The sequence below is a fragment of the Panulirus ornatus genome, chromosome 52 (genome assembly GCF_036320965.1).
Source record: "Panulirus ornatus isolate Po-2019 chromosome 52, ASM3632096v1, whole genome shotgun sequence".
Lineage (NCBI taxonomy): Eukaryota > Metazoa > Arthropoda > Malacostraca > Decapoda > Palinuridae > Panulirus > Panulirus ornatus.
In genome coordinates this window covers 20,337,846-20,352,020 of record NC_092275.1, presented here as the reverse complement: position 1 = coordinate 20,352,020, position 14,175 = coordinate 20,337,846, and the positions used below count along the sequence as shown (strand labels likewise).

At 46.4% G+C, this 14,175-nt stretch overlaps 1 protein-coding gene and 1 long non-coding RNA gene across 3 annotated transcripts in view; one reads left to right on the top strand and one right to left on the bottom strand.

Moving 5' to 3' along the window:
- LOC139765130 (uncharacterized) overlaps positions 1 to 14,175 on the bottom strand; it is a 399,762-nt gene that overhangs the window by 248,466 nt on the left and 137,121 nt on the right. The window lies entirely within an intron of this gene.
- The window catches only part of LOC139765129 (uncharacterized), a 630,861-nt gene that overhangs the window by 488,024 nt on the left and 128,662 nt on the right, over positions 1 to 14,175 (top strand). For both annotated transcript variants that reach the window (XR_011716582.1, XM_071692325.1), the window contains exons 6-7: positions 9,402 to 9,530; positions 11,634 to 11,837. Coding sequence is in view for 1 of the 2 variants with exons in the window: in XM_071692325.1 (XP_071548426.1) it covers positions 9,402 to 9,530; positions 11,634 to 11,837 (333 nt within the window). In the remaining variant the exon portion in view is untranslated. The remainder of the gene's footprint in view (positions 1 to 9,401; positions 9,531 to 11,633; positions 11,838 to 14,175) is intronic.

Sequence of the window (14,175 nt, the reverse complement as noted above, 5' to 3'; positions counted from 1 at the left end):
ATAGGGAGACTGAAGAGGAGGAGGAGAAGGATATTAAGACTGAAGAGGAGGAAGTGAAGTACGGTGGAGGAATGTGAGGGAACGATGGGAGATGAAAGGTATCTAGGAGCAGAGGAACGTAAACTAAGAGAGAGAGGAACAGGAGAAGTGAACCTCATAAGGGGGGAAAAGGTTGGGTAAAAGGTCTGACCATTACAGGACCTGTAAGAGGATCAGACAGGGATGATGAGACTCCGTAATGATATCTTCTTACCAAGAGAGAGAAACGTGTCTCATCAAGGAGGGGGAGGTATGTAATCCTACTTGGATCATACACTCTCGTTATCTTGGCATAAACTCGAAACGCTCAGCTCCTCTATCTCTTCTCCTTGCTGCTCTCGGGGGCTATCTTATCCTATTTATGCCATCTACGGTTATCCTCAAAGACTCCTGTGGCGAGGGGAGAAGCGTCTTTATATTTCCACCTATTTCATGAACTTCGGCTGTGGTGGGAGGCAGGTGAGGTGGCATATAAGCTCTCATGTATGTCCCTGCCACTCTCCACCGATCGTCCTCCGCCTCAGTGCTGAGTCCCTCGAGTCCAAATGATAAGCCTTAACACTTCCCTCCCCTCGTCAGAGATTCATGATTCCTTACGTCGTCGTAATATTCAGGAACCATAACCTTTCAATACGATGCATTAACCAAAGGCTTTTAGTTGTCCCGCGACCAATGGCATTGTAGTATTTTCGAGTGGAACGTAGTGCAACGTACCACAGAGCAATGTTCCGTGCTGACGAGCCTTGGCTACGAACGTAAGTTGATTTACAACGAGTGTAAATGTCAAATGTCACGCTTCCAACTGCTCGTCACTTTCCACTGAATTCCAGTTTTCCGCCATGGATAATTCAGGTTCGTTTATCTGGGCTAAATTATATAATTCGCTCATATTGGTAATCGTGACATACTAATTACGACCTCAGCTCATCACGGTCGAGTGAGCCTAAACACCAGTTTCTGTTCTGCGAACCAGCCTGCGTGGGTTCGAATCCCGGCATGTGGGATACTGCTTCACAGAAAACGATAAGCTGCTTATCTACCTTTCCCTTAACAAGCCAATAAGAGTATATCTGGCGCTAGCTTTGGTGTATAAGTATTGGTCAGTCGGTCTCTCTCTCTCTCTCTCTCTCTCTCTCTCTCTCTCTCTCTCTCTCTCTCTCTCTCTCTCTCTCTCACACACCCACACGCACGTAAAATTTCTCGAGTGCGAACGGAATGGCATTGATTATGGATACGACAGTAAAATAAGAGCTGCATATAATGCATCGGCAGACGGGAGAGGACAGTTATGAACGCTAATGACGCTATATGAGACCGTCAGTCTTAATACTAGCTATAAACCAACCAACGAAAATATCCACGGACGCCATGGACCCAATCGTCACAAATGACACGGCGCTCATCACAGATGAGGTCAATAGCATTACCATCTCTAGCCACACGACGCAAGGGGCTGGAAATGACAAAAATAACAATAGCGGAGCTCCCAAAGATATATATATATATATATATATATATATATATATATATATATATATATATATATATATACATATTACCATGAGTCCACGGGGCAATGAAACACGAAAAGTTCCCAAGTGAACTTTCGTTTAATAATCACATCATCAGGGGAGATACAATAAAAGAAATAGGTCAGAGTAAATTTTCATCTTTTAACTCCAAGATCCTTCTAAGGGGCTCCTGGAACTTCAAAGCCGCACTACAATCAGCAACAAGGAAAGCGTTGACTCATTTGGAATCAGAGGCGTTTCTGTTCAGCAAACGGCCCAGAGGTATACATAAACCTGGACCTTTTCTGCTTGCTGATGCCAAGGACCATATACATAGTGAGAGTGTATGTGGCTTTAGAACCATCCTTAACATCTGATAACGTGACGATGACGGCCTTAATGATGCCAGCAGCTATCTGATAAGCTCATCCCAACCGCGATGAACCAGAGCAATGTTCCCAATCCAACGAGAAAGCATAAGACACATTTGTGAGACTTGCCTGACAAGCACAGAGTCTGACAACTGCAAACTCCCGAGGCTCTAGAAAAAAAATAAAGAGAGAGAGAGAGAGAGAGAGAGAGAGAGAGAGAGAGAGAGAGAGAGAGAGAGAGAGAGAGAGAGAGAGAGAGAGAATGAAAAAAGGGTAATGAAAATCACGCCAACACAGTCACAAAGCCACTGCATCCGTCGCTCCCAGGCGAGTTTTTCTGTCAAACGCCGAGATGAGTCTCCCTTCTTTCCAATGCTTCGGGAGTTATTATATCAAAGCCTCGAAAAGAGCACAGCCGTAAATTGAGACCGAGTTTAAAAAAAAAAAAGAAAAAGGCTTTAAAGTAACTGAGGAAAAGGGGGAATAAAAATGCCAAATTACGTTTCAGCGTCAAAGAGCTGGGATATGATGTTGAGTTTTGATGCTCTCCCAGCAACATACAAGAGTCAGCCAAGCTCTCCAGCGGAGCCATTAGTGTTCTGCGGCGACAATTTCTACGGAATATAACGCTTGGCTCCTGCATTAATGCATGAGGGAGGACTTGCTGTGCACCGCGGGAAAATTATTCATATTTCTCTCATGGTTTTCGGTCTTGGCGGCGTCTCTTGTTTTCGGGAATTCTGTTTAGAATGCGCGCATATTTCCAACGTCTGCCTCTGTGTGTGCTCTTGTTTGCATATTATATCAGGACTGCATACATTACGAGAGCTGTTTATATTTCTCGATGCGCCACTGGTTCCGGTGCCTGATCTCCCACACTTCCTGGTTCGCCCTCGCAACTCCCTCCACCCACATCGAAAAAGGATCAGAACCTGCTAGGAGGCATGACTGAGAGATACAAAGACGGATGTGAGGCGAATCGAATCTCACCTCAAACCTCCACACTGTGTATGGGAGTTTAAACCTTTAATTTAATTGCTTACCTGGCGAACGATAGCGAATATGACAGTAGAATTATACGTCCTCAAACAAAGGAATGGTTTTGGAAGGGTGCTCGGTGTATTCACGCCTGTCAGTGGTTTGGAGGGTAATGTAGAAGTTCTTTGGGATGCAAACGTGTTCTTTTCAATGGGATGATGTTATATACGTGTGATGTTGCGTCGCTTGAGTAGTGTCATGGTGCTGCGACATCATTTACATATGAGAGGACTTGCATACTCTGGTGTGCAGATGGGGACGAGAGATCATGTAGGAAGAGACTGAAGAGAAAGTCTCTCTCCAAGGAAAAGCCCATGTCTAGTGCTTGAGGATTTGGGGAGGTGTAGCGCTTGTGAATGACTCTGGCATGGTGGCCAGCTATGAAAGTGGTTATCCATTTCCTTTATCTTATCGTGGATGATGATGTCACGTATCTTTTGCGTAAGGATGTGTTGGGTGAATGGTGTCGAAAGTTCCATTCATACCTATTGCCACTAGTAATGTGCGGGAGGGGGGTTGCAGTTGGTTCAAACCTTTCAGGATGTGTTGTTTGAGGTTTGTGTGTTGTGTAAGTGTGGCGTGGCTGTGTGTTCAGCCCTGTTGTGTGGGTGAGAGTGGGACTATTTGGTTGATTCTGTTGTAGATCACCTTCTGGAGGTGTTTTGTTACTAATGATATATATATATATATATGCAAGACGCTAATCCTAACTGACAAAATCTCTTGCGTTAAAAGAATTCATTCGTTGCCAAATCTGACGCCCAAGTTATAAGTTCCTTTCCTAAAATGTGAATCGAAGATTAATAGCAATCGAAATTATTACGAGTCGCTAGACACATGTGTTATTAATTATTCCGATACAAAACCTCTGCAACATGAGCTGAAAAGGGAGGAGGGGGGGACGACCAATGCCAATAGCTATAATCGTTCATTGAAATATGTTTCGGGTCTACAATAGGAAAGCAACCGTAATGATGCAATACAGCTAAATCTAATTGGCTTAAACAATGAAGTATTCGTATCAATAACAATATAAAAGTCGTTCTAGTTAATATGGTTCCAAATCAGGAGTAGAAAAGAAATACACATATAGAAAAGTAAAAGCTAGTCAGTTCATCGCCCGTGTATCATCCATGTCAGCACGAGGCTTGACATCCACCTCTACAGCGAATAGTTTTCCCAACGACCACAGAACCTGGCGGTGGTGATAGGCACATAAGCAAACCAGTAAGAATCATGGTGTTGATCGAGTGAAATTCTAGTTAAATAATGGTGATAGATTTTTAAGTAGTTTCATATCTCTCTCTCTCTCTCTCTCTCTCTCTCTCTCTCTCTCTCTCTCTCTCTCTCTCTCTCTCTCTCTCTCTCTCTCTCTCTCTCTCTCTCTCTCTCTCTCTCTCTCTCTCTCTCTCTCTCACATAAATCGGCGGGTACAGACATATACTTATACACATACACATGCATGTAGGTATACATATACACATATTCATATTCACTGTCGAATATGTCCACAGAAATTAGCGCCCTCTATCCAAAACGGGAGTATACTTCTTGTCCAAGATCGAAATGCCATTAGTAACTGCCAGTTTATAACGAGGATAATGGCTGGGACTCAAAAACAAATTGTGAAGATTATATGATAATCACCCCAGCCTGTCTGTCCCAGACAGGTTATATATATACGAGAGGTGTGTCTGTGATTATCCCAGCCTGTCTGTTCCAGACAGATTATACAAGAGGTGTGTCTGTGTTGAGCTGTGTATTTGAAAATCACTACGGTTGTCCCAGTTACGTATACCATCAGACATATTGAAACATTTTGGGTAGTGTAGCAACAGCTGCAGCTGAAGTGTGTGGAGCTGCAGAGGTTCGCCATCACCAACAACATCACAACGAGTGGGACCCACCTACAGTAACTGTCCCCCCAACTTCATCATCACAAGTGGGGCGGATTAATTACAGTGGGGCGCCACCTCCAACCAGAAGCAACAACTGTAGGTCTGACCCATCTTCCTTCTCCTCCTCCATCAGCAGCCTCACCCGTGAGGGAATACTCATCACCACCAAAAGGAACACTTACTCACACACTCACTCACTCGTCCACAGCAACAGGGAATGATATTACTCACACACTCACTCACTCGTCCACAGCAACAGGGAATGATATTACTCACACACTCACTCACCACCAACACCACCAGTGAGTCTCCCTCGCCACCACCAACACCACCAATGAGTCTCCCTCGCCACCACCAACACCACCAATGAGTCTCCCTCGCCACCACCACCACCACCAATGAGTCTCCCTCGCCACCACCAACACCACCAATGAGTCTCTCTCGCCACCAACCAACACCACCAATGAGTCTCCCTCGCCACCACCACCACCACCAATGAGTCTCCCTCGCCACTACCAACACCACCATGAGTCTCCCTCGCCACCAACCAACACTACCAATGAGTCTCCCTCGCCACCACCAAACACCTCCAATGAGTCTCCCTCGCCACCACCAACACTACCAATGAGTCTCCCTCGCCACCACCAAACACTACCAATGAGTCTCCCTCGCCACCACCAACACCACCAATGAGTCTCCCTCGCCACCACCAACACCACCAATGAGTCTCCCTCGCCACCACCACCACCACCAATGAGTCTCCCTCGCCACTACCAACACCACCAATGAGTCTCCCTCGCCACCACCAACACCACCAATGAGTCTCCCTCGCCACTACCAACACCACCAGTGAATCTCCCTCGCCACCACCAACACTACCAATGAGTCTCCCTCGCCACCAGCCACCAACACCACCGGTGAGTCTCCCTCGCCACCTCCAACACCACCAATGAGTCTCCCTCGCCACCACCAACACCACCAGTGAGTCTCCCTCACTCACCACCAACACCAACAATGAGTCTCCCTCGCCACCAACCACCAACACCACCAATGAGTCTCCCTCGCCACCACCAACACCACCAGTGAGTCTCCCTCGCTACCAACCAACACCACCAATGAGTCTCCCTCGCCACCACCAACACTACCAATGAGTCTCCCTCGCCACCACCACCAGTGAGTCTCCCTCGCCACCACCAACACCACCAGTGAGTCTCCCTCGCCACCACCACCAATGAGTCTCCCTCGCCACCAACCAACACCACCAATGAGTCTCCCTCGCCACACCAATGAGTCTCCCTCGCCACCACCAACACCACCAATGAGTCTCCCTCGCCACCACCAACACTACCAATGAGTCTCCCTCGCCACCACCAACACTAGCAATGAGTCTCCCTCGCCACCACCACCAGTGAGTCTCCCTCGCCACCACCAACACCACCAGTGAGTCTCCCTCGCCACCACCACCAATGAGTCTCCCTCGCCACCAACCAACACCACCAATGAGTCTCCCTCGCCACCACCAATGAGTCTCCCTCGCCACCACCAACACCACCAATGAGTCTCCCTCGCCACCACCAACACTACCAATGAGTTTCCCTCGCCACCACCAACACTACCAATGAGTCTCCCTCGCCACCACCACCAGTGAGTTTCCCTCGCCACCACCAACACCACCAGTGAGTCTCCCTCGCCACCACCACCAATGAGTCTCCCTCGCCACCAACCAACACCACCAATGAGTCTCCCTCGCCACCACCACCAGTGAGTCTCCCTCGCCACCACCAACACCACCAGTGAGTCTCCCTCGCCACCAACCAACACCACCAATGAGTCTCCCTCGCCACCACCAATGAGTCTCCCTCGCCACCACCAACACCACCAATGAGTCTCCCTCGCCACCACCACCAATATCACAAGTATGGAAGAGTGAGCGCGAGGCACCACCGCCACAGCCAGCAATCCCACGCCTCGGGGCTACGCCAAGCCTGTGCCCTTTTGTTGCGCTTCGTGTGAACCGGAAAGGATAAACAACATAACTGATTTTTTTTCGACTATTTCCTTTTTTTTTTTTTCTTTTTAAGGGATGGTGTCATACCTACTAACTTGCTCCTGAAAATAAGTCAAAAAAAAGTCTCTTTTTATTTATCAATAATAGGCAGTCTACTGCCTGCTTGTATGACGTCCTGTGTTCGCAATGGCCTTAAGGAATTACCTGAGAGGAGGTATGTTCGTGCCCTTTGCTTAGAGACTTCTAAACAGACCAAAACAGGCTAGTGGATCCGAGAGACACGGCTGCACCACCCCATCGGGGTGGTGATCGAAATGGTCCCTCCCCCCATCCACACTGCACAACAAAGGCTATCAACTCTCCTTTTTTTTCTTCCCCCTTCCTTTTCACAGCTTCAGTTTAACCATTAAGGTAAGCACGTCATTCTCACGCTTCGGTGGAGGCTTGCCCAGGCCTAGTAACCATCATCTACCTGGCCGAACTTCGAGGCAAAACCCCTCCCTGTTTCCTTAGGGGGTTTGGTTTTCAAGGCCCGATCGAGAGAGGCGAGTTGAAGCGAGGGGGTGAAAAAGAAAGGAAAAAAAGAAAGTTAACTGACAGCTGTGATAAAATCGGGTGCAGTTTCGGGATTGCAGTTCAGAACCCCTATCAGTGCAACTCGATTTTGCAGGGTCATCCTAACAGCGATCGTCGAGTCTTGATACAATCGCGTTTAGTGTCTCTTGTTCAAAAAAAAAAAAAGAAATATTGAATATTCAGCGCCATATTCTAACCTCTCTCTCTCTCTCTCTCTCTCTCTCTCTATCTATCTATCTATCTATCTATCTATCTCCACCTTTCTTTTTCCCCGCCGCGCCTCTTCATTTTCTGTGGCCTATCCATGAAAACTATATTGCGCGCGTGGAGTACCTCGCCCTCGTTACGTGATATCACCTTGAATACTTCAGGCACTTGTCCTGATCACGTCTGAAGGAGACGAGTACCAAAGCTGTCACCACTTTCGTCTGAAGTGTTAGATGTCAACTTGGGTCATAGCTTTTCGTCCTAGTCATAACTTCGTCCATATGAAAAAGAAAAAAAAATGATCTTTTTTTGGATATAATTCCTCGGTAATCGTCAATTGTTATCTTTCTTATCAGCGTATACTCTTATAGTTTCTGTAACTCTCTGATATCTTTTCAGGTCATTATTCTTGCTGTTCACTTGAACAATAATCTCGTTCATATACATTTTCGTCTTCATTTTACTAAGCATTATTCAAATTTATTACCATCTCGAAGTCTCACCATCTAACCAACATTTTGGTTAACCAATATTGACAGTAGTCCAGTCCAAACTGTCGCTTGTAATACCCAAACTCCTTCATCATGAATGTGTATTATGCATGATGCTTTTAGCCACGGGCCCAAAGCCCTTCCGTGATACCCTACAAGGACGCTTACCACGGTGGGGTGTGGACTGGTAGGCTTACATGGTAGCGTGAGGACATGGCCAAGAATCCCACTATGATAGCGCCTGGCCAAGGGTGCATCTTGGTAGATATGTGGCCAGGGAAGCCTTGATGGAAGCGCGCGCGTGGCCATTCGTTCTTCAGTACCGCAAAAAATTGCCTCGCCTCTGTCTTCGAATCTTGAGTCCTCCTTCATCCTTTAACTCTGTGGCCTCCTAACATGGGATTCATGATGGTGGTGCCATCCTTTACATACGTTCTGGGACATCCTCACCCGTCGTTTAATGTCTAAAAAAAAAATCTTGACTATGTATCTTTTAACATTATAACAGCCTCCTAGATATTAGTAATGCCTCTTCCTCCTATTCCTTAAAAGTTAATCTCCTTACCTACACATTAACATTTCAACATTCATTTGTCCTTTAACACTGTGACTCCTCCATTACCCTCAAATTCTTCATTGTCATTCACGTCCTTGACTTCCCCTTAACATCCGTAGCCCTCAGGTCTCCCTTGAGCACACTCTATGATCCTCAGCCTTCCTGACCAATCCCTGACACTTAATCATCCGTACATTAAAGATTACCTTCAGCATCCGATTTCTACAGCACCATAGTGTGGGTAGGAGGCTTAGCGAGGGCGCTTAGTCTCCCCTTGATGTAGCTGAGGCCAAGAAGCCGTACATGTACCCAAGGTTCAAGCAGGTAGCAAGAGAAAAGATAGGGCGAAGAGATGGGATAAAGAACGAAGAAAAGGAGTGAGAAAGGATGGTAGAGATGTTGATGTGTCCCATTATCTCTCCTACTGAGTGGAGTCATAAGCCATCCAAAAGTACAGCACTACAGTGCAAGCAAATACGTGAAGTTCCGACGCACTGAAATGTTGTTGGAAGTTACATGTTTTGTTTTGTGAGTGCTTGTGATACCGTGTGTGTGTGTGTGTGTGTGTGTGTGTGTGTGTGTGTGTGTGTGTGTGTGTGAGTCAATCTATTCATCTGTGTCTGTATATAGGCTGTGTGTGTCTCAACAGCGACACAAGTCACCCCCAGGAACAAAAACACCACTGACTCCTTCGTTTGCCCCACAGAGCAGCCGTCGTCAGTGACCGTGGTAGACGGGCGGGGGAGGACGCTAACGCCGGGGCCAGGCAGTATCCTGACGGCGGGGCCCTTCAACCACAGCAGCCCGCTCCTCCTGAGCTGCATCGTCCGTGGAGGTCAGTGCTCTCCCTCAGCCCTGCTGACTGTACTGATGTCATGTATACTACAGTGTCTATGTATACTATACAGTGTGTGTGTGTGTGTGTGCGTGTGCGTGTGTGTGTGCGTGTGTCGCTGGACTCCGCCTGCGTGTGTTTACATCGAGTGTGAGAAGTCACCTTTGCCAAGACTGTATCGTCTGTCGTCATTGGACGACAAGTGGGTACATTCTTGTCGAGGAACTCCTCACCTCACAGGAGCTTACGTATCCATCATTCCCCTACTCCTTCGTGGCGTGCATCCTTGAGGGTGCAGGAGACCCCCCTAGCGTTTTATAGATGACAAGATATATCATGAATCAGTCTTGATCCTTCAGTAGGAAACCTTTATGATTTAAAGCTAAACATTTGAAAGCTTACAATCGCTTCTCTTCAGTATTAGCTCCTGAGCTCTGGCCGTAGAATATCTATCACTAAACATTCTAAAAGCCTGCCTTTGAATCTCTTTTTTTTCTTTATCAGAGTATAACGTTTATTTCTTTTTCCTCAAAGTAAAAAAAAACCGAACGATTTTTTTACCATTAAAATCCATCAACAAATAACCCTAGTGACCTTTACCACTCACTAGTCACATAAAAACGTTCTCACTACAATTCTTTTCTGCTGTGGGACACAGGTTACCGAAACCCCGACAGCAAGAAGAAGGCGTTAGACATTTACAACTCAACAACACTCATGCATCATTACTGAACTCATTCTTATACACAACTTCTTCCATAGCCATATTAGCTGTCCTGCAACAATTCAGACCCCTTTGTGCTCAGTCGATTCTTAACTTGCATGAACGCGCGAATCGCACGTCATAGCATGATCTCTCAAGTTTCATCTTTCATTCTGAGTTCTTTCCATTAATCGCCAAAAAAATTCGTAACAAAGACACTTCAGTATTTACTCTCTCGTATTATATCCGATGTATATAGTCAGTGTGGGTCTCTATTCTCATCCTGCCCCATTTATTGATGATGCAGTGGCCATTGTTTGAAATTTGTATACACGAAGAGGGCCTTTGATAATAACCAATCTATATATTTTTTTTTTTTGTAGCTGTTGAAACAATATCAGTATGTTCATTGTTGTTATTATGATGGAGGGTCTGGAGGGTAAACGACACGGGGAAAAGAGTGATGAGCAACGAGAAAATCTCTTTATATGTGAGATTTTATCATTTTTTTTTCTTCTGGAGGAGCGTTATAAAACAGCTTCAGCCAGACTGCCGGCGACAAACGCATGCCAGTTGATGGGACAAGAAATGCGCTGCCGGACGTATGAAGAAGAGCTTTAACATGCTAGACTCAGAGACTTTGACCTATACAATCTACTTTCTCCACAGACAGACAAGACAGAGAAAACCATGGTCATTATTCAGATTATTATCATGATTAATATCATTTCCATTACAATTAGTAGTATTGGAAGACGAAGTAGAAGTAGCAGGAGTAGTAGATTATAGTAGAATAGTAGTAGTAGTAGTGTGTGGAATGAGGGTGTGGTCATTAGTGTGAAACTGACACCACCAGACACACATACTCGAGCACCTGAGCAACAGCCTCATACATATTATTCTATTGATCCAAAACAATATGTCGGTTCAATGTAGCCAAGCTTCGTTGACAGAATTTGATGGGCCATACCTACACATTTTGTTCATATTCCGGTACCTACAGCCACATTTCTACATACTGTCGCTCTGTCGCTTCTGCGGAGTATGAGGGGGTAATGGATATCCATTCTATCAACTATGGCATAACTGATAACCCAGCATTATTCTCCCTGTAGGATGTTCTTGTCTCGTAAAAAGTTGCTCGTCTCAGCGAATTTCCCTTCCTCCCTTCTTCATCCCGAGCACTCGGGTCTTAAACTATTCTCTTCTTCACTCGAGGTCTGTCCTCGTCCGCTTCGTAGTGGATCTGAAGGAAGACGAGGCCTCATAACACACACTCTATCCTCAGGGTGACCCTTATTTACCATAAGGTGGATAGGAGAAAGGGAAATGGCCTAAATACTCTATCCCCCGTGAGTCAGAGGTAGGACGTGGTCTAATGATATATCTTCTTTCCCCAGGGTGGCCTCCTCCCACTATAGAGTGGGTCAGGGGTGGGACGCGGCTCCCCAGTTCGATGGACAACGGTGGAGACGGCTCCGTGGGCAGCCGGCTCTTCATCAGCTCCCTGAAGCCTGAGGACTACATGTCGGAGATTCAGTGCGTCGTGACCAACAATAACCTCACGGCCCCACACTACGCCACCGTCAGGATCGACATGAACGGTAGGTGTCATCCTGCTGAAGGGTTAAGCCTCTTGGAACCAGGTGGCGGAGTGTCCGCGATGACAAAGGTAAGTGACCACATCATTCTCATGACAAGGTGGCGGGATGGCAGTGTGTGTGTGTTGACACCATCTATGACCCCATTCTCGGTCCCTGTGGTAGGGAAACTGTTGCCTTACAAGGGTGAATGATCCTAGTCCTTCGTCCCTGCGTCCAGGCCACAGTGTGTGGTTTCCACCCTCGGTGAAAATTCCTTTCAGAAGATAGCGTGAAGTTTTGCCATAACCCCGGGATTAAGTATCTCAACAACGGATATTGTCCGGCAGTGTTGATTATTTCTGCTGATAAGCTTTGATCATCGCCATGAGGTGAGGGGAGGGAATTTTACAGAGTAAGGTGACGCAGTCCGTTGGGATTCAGTTATGTGCTCAACAGAGGCGCAGTTCTTGGAGGGAGGGTTGGATCTCGTATCTGTGTAACATACGCAGTTCATACAAGGAGGGTTGGATACCATATTTCTTGATCCTTACCAGTGATCCCCTTGATCTTTCGCGTCGTTTGTTTACCATCTTTTAAGGACCATACGTGCAGCAAGAGTGTATAATGTCTTAGTATTCACTTGGACACCTTCTTCAGGAGTTGAAGACCGGGTGCTGGTTGTGATTAAATGCTGATGGCCTTACTAATCCAAGAATCTGATAAAAACTTAAACAACCAACCTTTCAACGAACCAATCATCGCCAGTGGTAGTTTTCTGTGAACAAACGGAACCAACGCATGACCACAGACAGAAGCGACTCCATTACGAGGCTGTGATATACAAGGAGACGCTTAGTCGAATATCTCAAATACTTCAGAGACGACAGCTCCCCTTTATCCCATATGGGATGACTAGAGGTTCAGCCCATAGACGAAGGACCTCATGATGGCCATGGCTTGAATGTGAGAGACAAACGGAAAGAGAGACATCCAGAGAGGAGTACGTGGCAACGAGATAACTATAAAACAAGGTGAATGAAAACGAGATAATTAGAGATAATATGCATTCTGAAACTATCCGCCTCTGGTGGTGCCCTTGATTGCGAGGACAAAGTCATAAAATCCCAGTAATTTTACAGCCGGGGCATCACAAGGTCAGCAAGGTAAACTGTGCGGGGAGAGTCAGCTGCGGGGAGACGACCACAGACGCTCCGGCAACACTGAGGGGAATATAAGGGAATTCACGTGTAAGCATGGGAATTACATGTCACTCCAGATGGTCATTAGGAGAGTATGTACTCAAACGCATTCTGGCTGTTGGAGGTTTGTGTGTTCTATGAAGGTGCACGTTCCTATGCACTTTGTTCGTATTCATATACCTCCGGGTTGTACAGTTAGGTTCGGTAAAATGCTATCTGCTGGCTATGTGCTCCTGTTGGGATATGACCAGTGTAGACCCCGTTGCTCACCAACGTGAGACGAAGGGTATTCGAGTACATAGTATTCGAATAGTTATTTCCCATTAGCCAGGCCCATAGCCTAGCGGTAGCATTCCCGCCTGTTGCACCGGGGTCCCGGGTTCGATCCTGGCTGTTGGAGGTTTGTATGTTCTATGAAGGTGCGCGCTCCTATGCACTTTGTTCGTGTATATATATATATATATATATATATATATTTTTTTTTCTTTTTTTTTTTCTTTTTTTTTATACTTTGTCGCTGTCTCCCGCGTTTGCGAGGTAGCGCAAGGAAACAGACGAAAGAAATGGCCCAACCCCCCCCCCATACACATGTACATACACACGTCCACACACGCAAATATACATGTGTGGACGTGTATATATATATATATATATATATATATATATATATATATATATATATATATATATATATATATATATATACCGCAGTCTAAGACAGGTATCCAATTCGTCGACCATCCCTTAGGGAAGGATGAAGAGCGAGGTGAACTGCAGGACGAGTACCGCAGCTAAAGGGTCTCGAACCCCATGCGGGCCCGACTCTAAGCTGGTCTGTGCATCCGTGATGATAAGTAACGTTAGCCACTACGCCAGGGAGGAGGCCCAAGCCTCCACCGCTCATGTCCCCCTCGTATTGCCAGCCGTGATATATCTCTCGTGATGTTTTCATCCGGCGCCCTTGTCAGGATGCTTATTTCATGCAAGGGAGATTTCTGACCTCGGCGCAGCAGACAACACATTTTGTAATATCCTTCAAAAGCGTCTCAGAATGATGCTCGTGGGCGGAAAATGTGTGTGATGGAATGCATTATCACGGCAAGTGGACAAGTTACGTTCGAGCGGCGGCGTCGGAGATTCTCGTGAGGCGTCGTAGGTTT